The sequence below is a fragment of the Diachasma alloeum genome, unplaced genomic scaffold, assembly GCF_001412515.2.
Source record: "Diachasma alloeum isolate Michigan unplaced genomic scaffold, Dall2.0 Dall_scaffold_00178, whole genome shotgun sequence".
In the NCBI taxonomy this organism is placed as follows: Eukaryota; Metazoa; Arthropoda; class Insecta; order Hymenoptera; family Braconidae; genus Diachasma; species Diachasma alloeum.
In genome coordinates, this window is record NW_021680344.1 from 1,312,937 (window position 1) to 1,332,040 (window position 19,104).

Consider the following 19,104-nt stretch of genomic DNA (forward strand, 5'->3'; position numbering starts at 1 on the left):
ATAAAAAAAAAAAATTTAGAAAAATAGTCATTCTGTGCAAAATGTAACTTTAATGACGCTGAATATCCATGATTTTTTCCAAATTTTTCTCACACAATTTGATCGATGAATTTGATGATTGAAAATGATTGAATCTAAAATTTCCAAAAAATTTCCAGTCAAAATTGCGGAACTCACAATTCGCTCACCGATTACGGAATCGACTCAGAAGATTTAAGTTATGGTATCGTAACTTTTCACAGGAGATTCAGATAAAAATTACGGAAAGTTTTGGAAAAATTCCGTGAAAAATTCCGTAATTTTTATTGAATATTTCTCTCCGTGCCCACAAAAATTTAATTTTTGCGAAAAATCTTAAATTTCCTTCTATCCAGTTGGTTGATTTCCCTCAAGTAAATCTGTTCCGCTCCACCAAATATTCTCACGTGGACAAATAGTTGTTCGCCAGAGCTAATTTTTTCTCTCAGTGTATTGACTATGTCCTGACAAAAGCAATTTCCCGCTTGTTTTACATTCTTTTTCCATAATCTTTTCAATAATTAGAGTTGTTACAGAGGTTCACTTCAAGCCCGTTTGAATTTCTTCTTCATTCTTTTCTCATTTATCCGGAATATCACCTCGCTGTTCTATTGGCAAGTCATCTCTCCTTTGAACTTTATCCGCAGGGCTTTAACCGTCTCTTTTTGTGAAACTTCATGTATACATGCGGATTATGTACACAACCGATCGATATAAACTCTTGAAAAAAAAAACAAAAAGGCTCTTAAACCAGCGGAGTAAAAAAAATCTCCCGTATCGTGTCGTTTTCCACCCGGCGGGTGCACTGAATCGGCCAATGTAACTCCAATAAAACCGGGAATTGAAAAAAGAAATCCTCTACCCACGAGAAAGACTGAGGCAATGTGAACCTTTTTGAAACTTCAACACACAGGACCGATAAAGGAAAATTGACCGCTGCTTACCGTATTTCACCCTTTTCCTTATAGAGAAAAGCAGAGAAAAACGAACAAGTTCTCAAACAAGCTTTGCTTGGTCCAAAAAAATCAAAATCTACTTGAAAGTTACAGAAAAGGAATTGCTTCATTCGAATTTGAAGATCTCAGACATGAATAATTGCTCTGTTTTCAACAACAATGATTGATTTGGCTTCGCGAGAGGAAAATCCGGCTTTGCCCCTCCGTCGAGACGAAAAATGCGATTTTAATCACGGGAGGTTTTACTAAAAATATTGGAAATGGGATAATTTAAATAACCAAACCGGTAAAAAAGTAAAATAACTTTATTAATTTGCCAACGCCCCGTTACCCCCTGAAAAACTCTCCATTTTGATCCGTTGAAGCTGCTGTTGAAGTATCCCACTTCTCAGGTTTTCATGGCTAGATTGACATTTAAAACATAGAATACATGGACAGGAAGGTGAGAGATACATGTGGCATCACGTTTAAAAGCCCCAAAAGCCTCTGTGTGGTCGATACGTTTGATCTGACCATAAAGCGGCGAACCGCACCGAACCGAGAGCCAACACACATGCAAAAAAGTGCGCACACACATCCCGAGCGCCGGGAGTTTCGCCACAAGAGGAATACAAAGAGAGAGTGAGGATGAAAAATAACAAAAAAAAAGGAAACAACAAACTCGAGCACAATGGAAAAGCCAAACAAAAAGTTGGAGAAAATTGAACAATGTTAACTCATAATTCGAGCAGAAAGAGAATCATAAACACAGCGATAGGAGGAGATAGATATGCATTCAGTCCCATGTTTTTGTTATATGATATGAGTAGTGGGGCGTGGCACATGCCGTGCAAATATCGCTGGGCTTGTATGCAATGTGACCTCTAGAAAGTTCCGGCGGAGCGTCACAAAACACTACAAGCATCAAACCGTATGTCTCGTGGTGTTTGTTCGTACGTAGTGTTCGTCACATTGAACACAACGGAACAACGAGATTACCACTGAATAACTCGGGACAAAAACCACTCATTCCGGTTTATTCTTCGGGCGTTTGAAACTGTCCGTCTCGTTCACGTGAGAAAACTAGGGAAGTTTATATTTGAAATTCATATATATTAATGCTGAGTAGATGATAAAAGTTTCAGGGTGGAATATTGTGGTTGTTGATTGTTTTCGTCTAGTTGAAAATCGAAACGTGAGTGTTCGATGACTTGTCCGACAACAATGAATGGAACAACATTAATTGAAATAAGCGACGCGAAAGAAAAAACACGGAGGAACCTATGAGTTTCATCAACAACTAATGATATATTTATTTCAAAAATCAATTGATGAAATTCACTAACTAGATTGCGAATTTCAACTACTATTTGATGAATTACAACAATTAGTTGATGACAAAATCCTATTCGAATTTCACTGCAAATTTAGTAGCTGTGAGGGAAAATTTGATGAATTTCTGTGTTTTTACAACCACAGAACAACGAGATTACTACTGAATAACTCTGAACAAAAACCACTCATTCCGGTTTATTCTTCGGGCGTTTGAAACTGTCCGTGTCGTTCACGTGAGAAAACTAGGGAAGTTTGTATTTGAAATTCATATATATTAATGCTGAGTAGATGATAAAAGTTTCAGGGTGGAATATTGTGGTTATTGATTGTTTTCGTCTAGTTGAAAATCGAAACGTGAGTGTTCGATGACTTGTCGGACAACAATGAATGGAACAACATTAATTGAAATAAGCGACGCGAAAGAAAAAACACGGAGGAACGTATCTGCTGAAATTTAACAACTAGTTAATTAATTTCGAATTCTTAATAATGAAATTACATGAAATTTCAATTAATCAGTTGCTGAGTTTCATCAACAACTAATGATATGTTTATTTCAAAAATCAATTGATGAAATTCACTAACTAGATTGCGAATTTCAACTACTATTTGATGAATTACAACAATTAGTTGATGACAAAATCCTATTCGAATTTCACTGCAAATTTAGTAGCTGTGAGGGAAAATTTGATGAATTTCTGTGTTTTTACAACCACAGAACAACGAGATTACTACTGAATAACTCTGAACAAAAACCACTCATTCCGGTTTATTCTTCGGGCGTTTGAAACTGTCCGTCTCGTCCACGTGAGAAAACTAGGGAAGTTTATATTTGAAATTCATATATATTAATGCTGAATAGATGATAAAAGTTTCAGGGTGGAATATTGTGGTTGTTGATTGTTTTCGTCTAGTTGAAAATCGAAACGTGAGTGTTCGATGACTTGTCCGACAACAATGAATGGAACAACATTAATTGAAATAAGCGACGCGAAAGAAAAAACACGGAGGAACGTATCTGCTGAAATTTAACAACTAGTTAATTAATTTCGAATTCTTAATAATGAAATTACATGAAATTTCAATTAATCAGTTGCTGAGTTTCATCAACAACTAATGATATGTTTATTTCAAAAATCAATTGATGAAATTCACTAACTAGATTGCGAATTTCAACTACTATTTGATGAATTACAACAATTAGTTGATGACAAAATCCTATTCGAATTTCACTGCAAATTTAGTAGCTGTGAGGGAAAATTTGATGAATTTCTGTGTTTTTACAACCACAGAACAACGAGATTACTACTGAATAACTCTGAACAAAAACCACTCATTCCGGTTTATTCTTCGGGCGTTTGAAACTGTCCGTGTCGTTCACGTGAGAAAACTAGGGAAGTTTGTATTTGAAATTCGTATATATTAATGCTGAGTAGATGATAAAAGTTTCAGGGTGGAATATTGTGGTTGTTGATTGTTTTCGTCTGGTTGAAAATCGAAACGTGAGTGTTCGATGACTTGTCGGACAACAATGAATGGAACAACATTAATTGAAATAAGCGACGCGAAAGAAAAAACACGGAGGAACGTATCTGCTGAAATTTAACAACTAGTTAATTAATTTCGAATTCTTAATAATGAAATTACATGAAATTTCAATTAATCAGTTGCTGAGTTTCATCAACAACTAATGATATGTTTATTTCAAAAATCAATTGATGAAATTCACTAACTAGATTGCGAATTTCAACTACTATTTGATGAATTACAACAATTAGTTGATGACAAAATCCTATTCGAATTTCACTGCAAATTTAGTAGCTGTGAGGGAAAATTTGATGGATTTCTGTGTTTTTACAACCACAGAACAACGAGATTACTACTGAATAACCCTGAACAAAAACCACTCATTCCGGTTTATTCTTCGGGCGTTTGAAACTGTCCGTCTCGTTCACGTGAGAAAACTAGGGAAGTTTGTATTTGAAATTCGTATATATTAATGCTGAGTAGATGATAAAAGTTTCAGGGTGGAATATTGTGATTGTTGATTGTTTTCGTCTGGTTGAAAATCGAAACGTGAGTGTTCGATGACTTGTCGGACAACAATGAATGGAACAACATTAATTGAAATAAGCGACGCGAAAGAAAAAACACGGAGGAACGTATCTGCTGAAATTTAACAACTAGTTAATTAATTTCGAATTCTTAATAATGAAATTACATGAAATTTCAATTAATCAGTTGCTGAGTTTCATCAACAACTAATGATATGTTTATTTCAAAAATCAATTGATGAAATTCACTAACTAGATTGCAAATTTCAACTACTATTTGATGAATTAAAACAATTAGTTGATGACAAAATCCTATTCGAATTTCACTGCAAATTTAGTAGCTGTGAGGGAAAATTTGAGGAATTTCTGTGTTTTTACAACCACAGAACAACGAGATTACTACTGAATAACTCTGAACAAAAACCACTCATTCCGGTTTATTCTTCCGGCGTTTGAAACTGTCCGTCTCGTTCACGTCCCCAGGTAGGAATTGACGAAGGAAACGGCGAGTCAAGCCTTGAACCGAGGCCCATAAATGCTGGATGAGGGCTGGCATCCAAGCTTGGATCAGACCTCATTGAGCTCTGAAATGATAACCACGTTCTCAGACTGGGTGATGAGGTTTGAACGAGACCTGGGAAGAGGGGTTCATGCAAGCCTCGAAATACCAAATATCGTTGTTTTTCAAAATATTATGTCATTATTTATATTTATTAGCGATATTTAACGATTACTGATTATCCCATGACGTCCATTGTCAAAAGGAATGAAAAAAAGCACCCGCCGGGATTCGATCCTAAGTGTTTCTGATCTCTAGTCCGATGCCTTATCTTTTTTTTTGTTTAACCATGTTTTTATTCAAGTTTACTAAGGTGTTTACAAATATTTACATGAATTTTTTTTTTTTTTAATATTCTGGCCCTTTCTGCCCTCTGATTGGCTAATCGGCCCTATCCAACCCTATGCATGCGGCTGTGGATTCTACACTGCACCGCATTCGCACTCCTATAGAACGTAGGAGTAGCATGGGAAACCACAGAAAACCCATGCCGGTACAGACGGTCACTACATTAGCGACCTCCCGCTCGCCGGAACCTCCGGTTGAAAAACTCGGTTCCACGGGGAATCGAACTCACAACCTTTCGTACACTAGGCTCGCACCTAGCCGCTGCGGCCACCGACGTCGGTATTTACATGAATTTACGTTTTAAAAAACAGGTAGAGAAAAAAATTAACGTTCGACATATGTCTAATTATAATAAACATGGGTCACTCAGTGACTCTCGAGTTTAATCGTTGTATTTTGTTTTTTTAATGTTTTCATTATCGTATTTTTTCGGTTTTTTTTCCATTCAGTAGCATATTTGGAATTATTAATGCTGAGTGGATGATAAAAGTTTCAGGGTGGAATATTCTGGTTGTTGATTGTTTTCGTCTGGTCGAATATCGAAACGTGAGTGTTCGACGATCTGTCGAACAGCAATAAATGGAAAAACATGAATTGAAATAAGCGACGCGGAGGAAAACACGGAGAAACTCATTTGCTGAAATTTAACAACTAGTTAATCAATTTCGAATTTTTAGTAATGAAATTACGTGAAATTTCAATTAATTAGTTGTTAAATTTCATCAATTAGTTTTTGCAATGCAATAACTAGTTGGTAATCCGTCTTTTCAATAACTAGTTGATGGCGAAATCCTATTTGAATTTCACTGTAAATTTAGTAGCTGCAAGGGAAAAATTGATGGATTTCCATCTTTTTACAACAACAAAACAACGAGATGACTACCGAATAACTCTGGACAAAAACCACTCCTTCCGGGTTATTCTTTGGTTGTTTGAAACTGTTCGTCTCGTTCACATGAGAAAACTAGGGAACTTTGTATTTGAAATTCAGATATATTAATGCTGAGCGGATGATAAAAGTTTCAAGGCGGAATATTGTGCTTGTAGATTGTTTTCGTCTGGATGAAAATTGAAACATGAATCTTCGATAACTTGTCGAACAGCAATAAATGGAAAAACATGAATTGAAAGCGGCGTGGAGGAAAAAATTTGCGGATTAAAGCAAGCGCACACGTGGATTCGCTTCGCATCCAGGAATTCGTAATTTTAATTGAGTGTGTGACAAATTAAAAAGAAAATCCTAGGACGTCCGGTTTAAAATCCTAGTCGCATTCTATTGAAAATTAAGTAGTTATGAGACTTTTAGGTACCAAAATGTCTAATAGGAGAAAATTGTGAGATTTCGATCGTTTCACAACGACGGAATAACGAGATTACCACTGAATAACTCTGAACAAAAACCGCTTCTTTCGGTTTGTACTTCGGGCGTTTGAAACTGTTCGTCTCGTTCACATGAGAAAACTAGGGAAGTTTGTATTTGAAATTCAGATATATTAATGCTGAGCGGATGATAAAAGTTTCAGGGCGGAATATTGTGCTTGTAGATTGTTTTCGTTTGGTTGAAAATCGAAACATAAATGTTCGATGACTTGTCGAACAGCAATAAATGGAAAAACATGAATTGAAAGCGGCGTGGAGAAAAAAATGGGCGGATTAAACCGGGTGCAGACGTGGATTCGTTTCGGATGCAAGAATTCGTAATTTAAATTTTTTTTTGAACAAAATTCACGAGAAAAACCTGGGACATGCTATAGGAAATCCCAATAAGTTTTCACGACTTGAAAAAATTCTTAATAAGACAAAATCGAAATTTTTATACTTGAAAATTATATTAAAAATATTACAAAATTATTCTGATGCAACTTTTTCTATAGAATCGCGACATACATTTTCCTCCCATTTTTCAATTCAAGTATTGTTCAAAAAATCTACTAGGTTTTCTGTTGAATTCTTTCATACGTGGACTGATGCATAAGGATTTCACACACGAAAACATTTAATAGAAAAACCTAGCGAATTCGCTAGACAATTCTATTGGATTTCTATTGAACTTCCCATTAGTATCTGACCGATTCTATTGAAATATTAAAATAGAAAATATTCCATAGGAAAAGTCAATCGAATTCGATTTTCCCATACCACTTATTCTATTGAGATATTTTCTTATTCTATTGGGATATTTTCTATAGAACTTTCTCTTATTTTCTCATAAAGAAAACTGAAACAATAAGAGATAAGAATAAGTTGAATAGAATATTCTTTGTTGAACATTTCAATAGAATCGACTAAAAACCAATAGGAAGCTCCATAGAAATCCAATAGAATCCAATAGAATTGTCTAGTGAATTCGTTAGGTTTTTCTGTTAAATTCTTCATAAGCATATTCAGCCGAATAAATACTAATCTTGGTTTAGAATATTTTTTCCTTTCCGCGGGATCCCTCAAATCCCCCAAACGCCAATTGAAATCCATAACACATCTGTCCCCAACCCACTCAATTCGAAATTCGCCATCCGCCAGATCTCACGTGTTAATCCGTTAATTTCTGTTCCAGCGAGCACCAATCTGGTGGGAAAGTTTACGCAGAGCGTGCGGAGAATCGTGCAAGATGTCAAGGACGAGGGAACGGCAAGTACGTGCAGATCCACCTAATATCAGTGTTAAATATCACCCATTGTTCGACTCGAAAAGAGAGGGGAAAAAAGTCCAAGTACACGAGACAAAAAAAAATTTAATCTGATTCTACGAGAGTCGAACGGGTACACACTGGCAGCAGGCCAAATAAACTGTTGCCTCTCCTCAGGTTGAAAGCAAATACAAGCAGTCATCGACCACGTGCCAGTGGAGCGAGAGTCTGCAAATTTTGTTTCTCCTCTTTCCTCCAAATCGTCCTCCCCCACTCCTGTTCTTTTATCATTCAACTTTCAGCCTTGGCAATGTTTACATTGAACAGTGACCCACTTGATGGAGTGGAATAAGTATTGACAATTAATTGGGCTTAATTCGATTGAACCTCCAGGTGGCCAAACCAAGGAGGAAGTTATTGAGACTAATGAACGTCTGAGAGCTGTTAGAATACGTCTCGATGCCAGTTACGAGACAGCTAAACGAGCACTCGTCGATCTTATGACAAAGTACACTGACAGCAAACAAGTTAGGAATATATTTCAACGGTACAATCTACTGAAGGTTATGATAAAGGTGAGGAAGACATTTTCATTTTTCCCCGCGTATTGACGCCCTTTTTCCTGTCCGCTTCAATTTTCTATTTTTCAATTAATTGTTTGTAATCATTCTCATTGCAAAAAGCAATTCGACTGATGTGAATCTGAAAGCAATACAGTAGACTCCCGTTACAGTCGCGCACCTGGGGCTCTAGGGGTAGCCAATTCGGCGAACGCAACTATATTTCCTTACCCCCACCGAGCGCCCGGTGGCAATCTAAATTCTCGGAACTCCGGGCGCTAAGAAAGAAGTAGGAAATAAACAGCTCGAGTACTTTTTAAATTATAATTACGAACATTTTAATTGACATTTTCGGTAAATAATTTCTCCGTTATTTACTGAATTTGCAACAATGCAATTTTTCATCTACATGAATATAAATTTTTTCATCACCAACTGGAGAATAACTTTTTTCGTGCTGTAAGAATATTTAACGATTTAGTTCTTTTTCATGAAGCATGATTAAAATCTTATTCAGCGAGCATATAAATTAGATCATGAGAAAATCATTTATCTCTCTATAATATAAAAATCCAAATCGACTGCTGGTGACGCAAATTCGGTACTCGAAATTAAGATTCCAAAAATAAGGGTTAGAAATGAAGGTTCAGAAACCAAGGGTCAGAAACTAAGGTTCACAAGGGTCAAAATAAGGTTCACGAGGGTTAGAATAAGGGTCACGAGGGTCAGATTAAGGGTCACAAGGGTTGTAATAAGGGTCAGAACAATGGTGAGTTTAAGGTTCACAAGAGTCGACGTAAGGGTCACGCGGGTTATCATAAGGGTCAGAATAATGGTGAGTTTAATGTTTGTGAGGGTCGAAGTAAGGGTCACGAGGGTTGTAAGTCAGAAACCAAGATTCAGATGGTAAGGGTCACAAGGGTCGAAATAAGATTCACAAGGGTTATAATGAGGGTTAGAATAAGGGTCACAAAGGTCAAATTAAGGGTCACAAGGGTCGAAGTAAGAGTCACGAGGGTTATGATAAAGGTCCGATTAAGGTCCGTAAGGGTCGAAGTAAGGGTCACAAGGGTTATAATAAGGGTCAGAATAATGGTGAGTTTAAGGTTCACGAGAGTCGACGTAAGGGTCACGCGGGTTATCGTAAGGGTCAGAATAATGGTGAGTTTAATGTTTGCGAGGGTCGAAGTAAGGGTCACGAGGGTTATAAGTCAGAAACCAAGATTCAGATGGTAAGGGTCACAAGGGTCGAAATAAGATTCACGAGGGTCATAATGAGGGTTAGAAGAAGGGTCACAAAGGTCAGATTAAGGGTTTCGAGGGTCAAAGTAAGAGTCATGAGGGTCATGATGAACGTCAGATTAAGGTCCGTAAGGGTCGAAGCAAGGGTCACAAGGGTTATCATAAGGGTCAGAATAATGGTGAGTTCAAATTTCGCGAGGGTCGAAGTAAAGACCACGAGGGTTATAATGAGGGTCAGAATAATTATCAGATTAAGGTTCACAAGGATCAGAAGGATCAAGGGCGTCAAAATATGGGTCATCGGAGTCATATGGGGCTATATGGGGTTCATATGGGGTCATATAAGGGTCATATAAGGGTTGACGAGCGGAGCGAGAAGGGGCGTAGCCCCCTCGGTCCAATATGAAAATTTAGCAGCTGATAAATTGGGACATATGATTCTCATCAGTCGTATTGCTTTTTGCAATGAGAACGCTTACAAAGAATTCAGTAGTAATGTGGTAAAACGGTTTAAGTCAACTTATCTCCCAGTTGAGTCTTTGAGGAATATTTCCGAATCTAAGGGAGATAGCGAGACTTTCGTAATTACATTTGTTGTAGCATTCCGTCGGCTCCACAAAAAAGATTATAACAAAATTTTGCTATCTTCCTTAGATTCCAAGATATTCATTGAAAACTGGTCAATAGTCGAAATTTACTTGTACCGTTTTACCACTTCGCTACTGAATTAATCGAAAAAAGGAATATCAAATCTGGCAGGGAAAAGGGCATAATCAAAGGGCATCAACGCCCTGGCCGCTTGCCGCCGAGTGGCACTAGTTATTGTACAAAAATGATGGTCATCGTAATATCCAATAATAATCAAACGTTCATGGATGGAGCCATTCTCCTCAGCTTTTGGAGGACATCCGTTGTTGTGCCATTTATTATACAGTCATGTTGTTGTCATTTATATCCCTGGCTTTAATCACGGTGGAGGCTAAATCTCGCTCGCGCTCCTGTTCCCGACTTTAATAAATTAGAATAATCTCCAAGGTGTTATTGAAATCGGTTAGTTCATCATCCTTTCTAACGCCTTTATTAAATCATGATGATGAAGTTCATCAGAAGAGATTAATGCATATCCTTGGACTTTCGGAATTAATTTGATTCTCCATCAAAAGTCACATTTATTTTGGGAAAAACACAGAGAAAAAATTTTTAGTTTCTAGTAAATATCTTTTAACTTGAGAACTCTGTCGTATTGAAATCTAGCGAGCAGAAAATCCTAGAAATAAATAAAATTTTCACTTATGCTAAGATTTTCCCTATAAATCAAAGAAAAAATAGTTCATTTTCAACAATTTTCCGTGAAATTTATTTTTTTGTGCCTAAATTTTCTCTCATTTTAAGCAAATTTTTGTTTTGGAATTCAGACTTTTTTGGTTCTTAAGTCAAGAACATTCTCGTCTTTAAATTGATTTTTCTTATTCTAAAATAAATTTACTCATGTTTATTCTTTGTTTTTGAAAATATATCATCTGAGATCTTGATGCAATTAATTATTAGTTAAATCAATGTTCAATTGCTTTAGAATTTTATCCCTTTCAAATGTTCTCAGTTTAAAAACGCAAAGAGGAAATTGTGTTTGAAAACCCAATTGCTCATGATCTAAGAACCTCTCTCACTTGAAATAAACTGGTTTTCCCCACTACATTCTAGGGATTTTTCTCCTCAAATTAAGTAACGAGCTTCTTATTCTCAGAACTACGACTTCTAGAACCATGAGTATCTCAAAATAAGTAACTTGGTTCTGAAAATAAAAAATATTTTCCTCCATAAAAGTGAATAGGGAAAATCATTCCAAGAATTTGTGAATTATTAGCTGGATATCAACTCATGCGTAATTCTCTTCCCTTCTATTGATCCAAGAAATCGGAGCTTCCTCTATGAAGCTCCGATGAAAGAGGAAAACTCACCGGGAGAATAAATTACGCTGTAATGCCATTTTTCAATCAAATGTCGAATCCTCTCGACTGTAATTGACTTACGTCAAAAAAACGTTCGGTAAAAAGACCATTCCATATAGCTCAAACTCTTCACGGCGAACTAGCGATGTTCATTTCATATTTCAATCGGTGTAATTACGCCGAAGGTCACCTTGAAAATATTGCCCTCAATCGTCGACTTCGATAATCATTCGTGATGGAACATAAATTAACTTTTTCCAAGGAAATTGACGAGACATTTCCACTTCAGACAACTTCAAATACTTCATCCACCCCCACGGGATAACACAGTTCTTATTTTTATTTCTCCATCCAATCGTAACTTACTTTTCCCTCCATAATGAGGAAAATTTCATGAGAAAAGCAAAGAGAAATGCGATTTTTCATATTCGGTGAGGGAAATAGAGTTTTAGGGCTTAAGTCGTAATATTTTATACGACACACGGCGATAAAAGTATTTACTGGCACATGTGATTATAATCTCACCTTCCGCCCAGTGACAGGCATATCAATCAATCATAATTACCGTTAAATTGTGAAATTGTCCATTTTTAACATAAATCTTAAAAATTTTAAATATTAAAGTAACCATCAATTTGTACATTTAAATTTTGAAATATTCTATCAACCAATAATTTAGGTAGGAAGATTGACGATTATTTAGATAATCGAAAATCAAGTACCTAAATTTTGAATTAGCTTGTTAACTAAAAAATTACATTTCAGTATTATCAAATATTTTACTCACCATCAATCGGAAAATGTAGCTAATAAATTCTATAATATTTTAAATTTATTAAATATAGTTAAACTTTGAACAATATAAGGAGATAATCCCTTTTGAATATTGTAAAAATCCAATATTATTGCCTATCCCTACTTCCGCCCGAATTATTAGACTGATTTTTCGGAAAAAGACCTTGAATTTAATTTAGAGGGAAAAAGTCAATAGAATTTCAAGTTTCTCTGAAAATTAAAGTAAAGACAAAATTTTTCAGCGGCAAGAAGACGGGAATTCCACCATTGACATGAATTTTCGATTACAAGCCGAAATGACACACGTAAATGTTAACACAAACAAATTCAACATAAAAAAATCAACACACATTCAACAAATTTTCAATGTAATTATCAAAATAGTCTTCGAAATCAATAAGCATTAATTTTTTGCATAGGAATTCATTTAATGAAAAATTGAAAGAAATGAATAACAATACAGTGAATTGTATCAATCAATGAGAACATATAAATCAGTAAATCGATAAATTCAATTTCGAATTTTCAAGCGAAAATGAAATTTTACTGCCAATTTTCCTTAAATTTTCATGGAATTGCTTTAAAATTCTTGAAATTCTAGGAAGTTCTTAAGGAATTTCCTGAAAATTCAGAGGAATATGGAATTCAAGGAGAGATGTCTCTGAATTTTAATGATTTTTCGTCAATTTTCCCGGAAAAATTGAACTGAAATTTACAGTTTCCACGGATTTTCCCGTGACATCATAAATTTTCAATGACAAAATTCCTTGAAATTTCAGTAGCCTTTTAGTTGCTTGAGATTTTTAAGACCGTTCTCGGAAATTTCTGTGGAAAATTTTCAAAAGTGTAGATTATATTCGTCAGAAAATACTTTTATCGACGACATAATGTTTCATTTCGTCACAGGGCCGTAAAAATCTTTTTCGTACTGCTTCTCACTTTTCCCAGTCCGGGGATTGATATTGACCCTTCCCCAAACTGGTAAAAGTGAACATCACTGCAGAAAACTATCATTCGCGTCTAGTGCCACAGGGGTTTTCGGCTCACGCAGAGAAATGTTCAGTAAAAACTACGGAACTCACAAATCGCTCACCGATTACGGAATCGACTCAGCAAAATTTAAGGGACGATATCGTAATTATTCACAGGAGATTCAGATAAAAATTACGGAACGCTCTGGAAAAATTCCGTGACAGTTCCGTAAAATTTCCTACAACCACATTTCGCTCCGGAACTACGAAAAAGATACATAATTTTTATTGAATATTTCTCTCCGTGCTCGTGTGATTGGCACACCTCGCCTTCAGTTCAGCGCGCCAACCTCACACTCGTCGAAAACCCCAGTGGCACTCGACGCGAAATAGTATATTACGCAACAAGTGCGTAATGGGTTTTTTGGCTCGTGGGAAGTTGCAAAACGAGCCGAAGGCGAGTTTTATAATCCCACGAGTCAAAAAACACCATTACGCACGAGTTTCGTATACTATTTTATGTCATAGGGCCCAGAATCGCGTGATTCTGGGCACCTATGGCATAATATACTATTACGCACTAGTTACACAATATAAATTTCGCTTCGGCGTAAGCGCAAATTTGAAAGAAAAATTCCAATCCGCACTTCCTATTTTTATAATCAAAATACTGAACTCAATCCCTGATAAATTCTCCTCGGAAGGAATTACCCTCCACCATGAAGCAGCTAAAAGATTCATAATAATTCCCTCCGTGAACTTTCCAAAGGAATTAAGTACCCCAGTGCCCCCCAAACTGACTCAGTCTAAACCAAAGACCTTAAAAGAAAATCCTCACCTGTTGATCGATTCCTCATAAAAATTCATAAACCTCAAAAAACTTTGATGAACTCTCCCCAGGACGTGATTAAACTGGAGACCCAATATTGGACCCTCGTCGACATACCGAGACAGGAGAAGCAGGAAACTGTGCCGGCATTTGTATTGCGCGCTTGTGCCATTATGGAGAAAACACACAAAAGCGGTGAGGGTGTCAAGACCTCAGCACGACTAGCTGAAGAGGCTGAGAGTAAAAGAGAACGCATCGATCGCCTCGAGAGTACGTTTTTTTCTCACCAAATCCATTCATCCATCCATCCATCCATCCGCAAATTTTAATCTCCCTCTAATTGTGCCTAGTCCCATTATGATTCCAGATGTAATCATGAAAATTTATTCTCATTCTTTATTTCATCTCTCAAGATTTGACAACTGCGCAGATTGAAACTGAAAATACCCAGATGACGAATGATCTCTACAGACTTCTGAAGAAATACACTGGCCTTAGAAACCTCATCCGAGACCTCAAGGTCAGTAATGACATGCACGAAAAAAAAAATCGTGGAAAAACCTGGCGAATTCAGTAGACAGTTGTATTTGATTTTTATTGAACTTCTATTAATAATTCTATGCGTTTTTCAAATTCCATAGAACAAATCAATAGAACATGATTTTTTTATACAATTGGTTCCATTAAAATATCTTCTACAGAAATTCCTCGGCTCATATTCTCCAATTTTTCTAAAATTGAGTGTCAAAAACTTGAAAAATTTATGCAAGATTAATCCTACAGTAAATGTCGCTATAGCAATAGTTGTAATTATTTTCTCTCGTATACCCTTTCGGGTTTTTACGATTTGTTCCCTTCCCACCCCCCAACCTCTTGTACCGTATTCGCCGGAGGACGAGGGAAAACCTCACTTGAGGGAAAAACCTGTCCAGGTACAGTCGCCCCTTTAAATTAGAAACTGTGAAATTAGAGTGTTACCAATTTTGGCTCCCCAGCCGGGTATCGAACCCGGGTCGTTCACGTGCCAATCCCATACTCTAATCACACAGCCACGGCCGTCGGTCTAGCAATACACGGAGAGAAAGATTGAATAAAAATTATCAGAAAAAAGACGTAAAAATTACGTTTCGAAACGTAATCTGGGAGCGAAGTAAAATTCAATAAAAAGTGTCAATCGTCACGTAAATTCTACTATCTGTTCCGTAAAAATTACTCCTAACAACACGTTCCGTAATTTTTCCGGAACTTTTCGTAAAAATTCTTAAACATCCAAGAATTTTCATGTTCTGAGGCATAATAAGTCTTGAAGTTTCTGTTAGATTTTACAACTTCCAGAAAAATTACGTGACTTTTTCGTATTTTTACGGTGACAGAGCCGAAAATTTACTGAACGTTTCAGATTTATTCTCCTATATTCCTATAGAAATTCACTGAAAACGATGCTCGCTTGCGGATTACGTGAAATGTTCCGTAGTTTTTCTTGACTATTTCTCTCCGTGTAGTTGTATAAAAATGTCAAATTTTATTAGATATTATCTACAAATAAAAGTAGAATCGGTGGAGAACGAATAGATTTTTCGCTACGCGTTCGTAAATCGCTGCTTACAGCTGCTATGTCAACAAATATTATTCGACATACGGCCTAAAAAAACTTCTAGCTCATACGATTGCAACTCATATTCGCCAGAATAGTATATTTCGTCACTAGGCCGAAAAAATCTTTTATGGCGAACATGAGTTTGCAGCTCGAGCCGAAGGCGAGATCATATGACGCGGAGCGTCCGTGAAACGCTGCCTCATGGCCGGAATGACAAAATAGTATATTTCGTTACGAGTGCGGAAAAGTGCGGAAAAACTCGCCTTCGGCTCGTGCTATAAACCTCCCACGAGCCAAAAAACACTTTTCCCACGAGTATCGAACGATATTTTTCATCACAATGTGGCGGAAATTGGACTTTTACAATTACTTATAATTACAACGCGAATTTTAAGTGCGTAAAACGAAGCTTTACACACGAGAATTTACTTAACGCACGCTCGTGAACTTTACGCACGCTGTACAGAAAACAACCGCTTTGCGCACACTAAACCGTTTCGAAAAGTGCACTTTTCAGTCCGTACCATAAAACATACTATTTTAATGGAAATCCGATAAAATTTCCCAGCGAATGCGCCAGGTTTTTCTATGAAATTTTCTTGTACGTAACCTCAGTTCATTGAGATTGTCAGTTATGGTTAAAGAATTTAAACCCTTAATATTTATTTTCATTTCAGTAGATATTTAATAGTGAATTATTATTTCTGTTACTAGGAAGACTACAATAGCTCAAAAGTTTACCCAATGTTTCCACGCTATCATATTCTGAAAGACATGATAAAGGACATTATGCACAATCCCGACTACATGGAGGTTTGCCACGAGGTAGATCAGGCATAGCGTCCAGACCCCCTCCATCGCTCGCCCCGTATGACTTTGTAAGCTCGTTGTTTTGCAAAGTGCTATTACGGGCACGAGGCGGATGAAGGGGGTGTTTGTGGGGAGAGAATATTTGACGATTTCCTATTAGACTGTAATTACCTTTTCCCTCGACGGACTTTAGGAATGCTTAATGCGCTTTCCAATTGTTATCGTTTTAACTCAAGTATTTAGGATACGAGTGACTGAACTTTAGGAGAGTATCAATGTATTTGATGAGACTATCATTGTCATTAGTTGATGCTTTGATTAGCATTTTGGTTGTTGAATTTTCGTCATTGATGTGCTTGTTTCTACGTAATTAACCCTCTGCGGAGACACTGGGGTCGCTCGTCACCCCAGCGCATTTTCTCTTGATTGTCATTTCTACGTAAGTGCACTCCGCGGTATTTATCCATCACAGTAATTATGTTCGGAGGTTTCTGAGTACTATTGGCGCAGCGGAAACCTCAGTTCTGCGTTCTAACCAGTTTTAACCCTCGATCACTCGCTGGGTTAAACCGAGCGCGCTGTTGCCACCTTGGCGCTTACCGCAATGCCTTTATTCCAAGTGTGGCAGTGAATGTAGCAACATTGCCGCTCGAGAGGTCGACAGGGACTCACTCCCAACGGGAGGCGCGGCGCCGCTTTTCTGTCCGTTCGATGTTTCTTTTCTTTTTTTAGCTAAACAAATTTCCCGAGAAGAAAACGGACAACGCCAACGCTTAATAAAAGGATTGCACTAGGAGCTCTAATTTTTTCAGAATTTTTAAGCGTTGAGGAACACGTTAAAATATTAAAAAACGAAAACGGGTGGCGCCGCGCTCATTGAGCGAGTGATCGAGGGTTAAGGTATATCCCAAGACAATTTTTATTTATTGCGTTCTCATAAGTTATTGAGTTTTTCTATCCTCATATGTGTTGATAAAGGCAACAATAACTGTTTGAAACAAATTAGAAATAATTTCACGAAATTTCCATTTTTTAGAGGTGAATATCGCAGAAACTATGAACTATAAAATTTTACAAAAAAATCACAGTATTTAGAATTTATCAATCTACTACGGATTCGCTTTTTAAAAATATCGTCAGAACTGTTTTCTCGTAAGATGGAAAAATCGAGTTCGGGGCACTCTTGGGATGTCTAGCACAAAAAATCCTTTTTTGATAATTTTTAAAAAACTATTTTTTGGGCACAAAAAAGACTTGTTTGAGAACTCTGTCGTTTTTTACTCACTGTGGAGTATGATGTCTGTAGGAGAGAACACCATTCGATTTTTTCTCACAAGTTCCATAGAAAAGAAACTACAATGCATTTTAGAAACCCAATTTTTTCAATTTTTCGGTATTTCTGATAGTGTTTGAATCAATTTTGCACAGGAGAAAATATCGCAAAAATGTACCACTGCTGTTGCGTTGCTAACGCAGCGTGAATGTAGCAATGGGGTAGCAAATCACCCCAGTGTATCCGTAGAAGGAGCGTCCAGGAAATGTACCAGTAGAGGGTTAAAAGTTTGTGAATAAATTGTTTGGAGGAGGGGAGAGTGAACTGGAGGTTTTTAAACTTTTAATGTTTTTGAAATCCCCTCGGGTTCGCAAAATGCTACTTCACACGTAGACGTAAAAAAATACTCCATTTCGTTTCGCCTCCCCAATTTTGCTAGGAAGAGTGAAGTGAGATGAGTGCAATTAATCACACGTTGAACTGGTGACCTTTAAGCCTACACTGTCAGAAGATTTCTTCGGAAATTTCGAGTAAAAAATCTTGAAATTTTCGACGACTAACTGATCACGCACGAAAAGATATCATGGGAAATGTTTAATGAAAACAATTAGGAGAAATAACACAAAACAATAGTGGAGAAATTTTCTACAGAAATTCCTCAACATGAAATTTCCCAATCTTTTTCGCTGCATTTCCCTTCTTCTCTAATTCAAAAATCAAACAAAACTCTTATTAAAAAATCAAACAAAGAAACTTTCAAAATTTGCTTCGAGGATTTTCTACGGAAAATATCTCTATTGAATAAGTTGTATAGAAAAAGCGAATTCGGTAGACTTTTTCGATAAAATATTTCCGTCTGAACATTTCAATAGAATCGGCCAAAAACCAATAAAAAGTTTAAATCCAATAGAATTCTCTCGAGAAATTGCTAGATTGTTCTATTAAATTTTTTCAAACGTGACTGAACATTCAAATTCAGCTATTGAATTTTTTTTAAAATCCTAACAATCTAAAAGAAATAGTCGAATTATTGTAAGAACCTGGCCTGTCACTCTTATTCTCTCCTGCAAAAAACCTTTCCGAAATCAAAAACTTACATTTCCATTGCACTTCAAGATATTCGCAAAAAACGAATCGTGAAGTAATTCATTCATCTCATTTTACCCAGTTATAAACGCGACTTATGCAAAAATGATTCATACC

At 36.6% G+C, this 19,104-nt stretch overlaps 1 protein-coding gene across 1 annotated transcript in view; it reads left to right on the forward strand.

Moving 5' to 3' along the window:
• The window catches only part of LOC107039560, a 61,009-nt gene that overhangs the window by 28,612 nt on the left and 13,293 nt on the right, over positions 1 to 19,104 (forward strand). Inside the window, 4 exon segments of the mRNA XM_029126221.1 lie at positions 7,804 to 7,881; positions 8,269 to 8,450; positions 14,293 to 14,491; positions 14,635 to 14,748. Coding sequence (XP_028982054.1) covers positions 7,804 to 7,881; positions 8,269 to 8,450; positions 14,293 to 14,491; positions 14,635 to 14,748 — 573 coding nt within the window.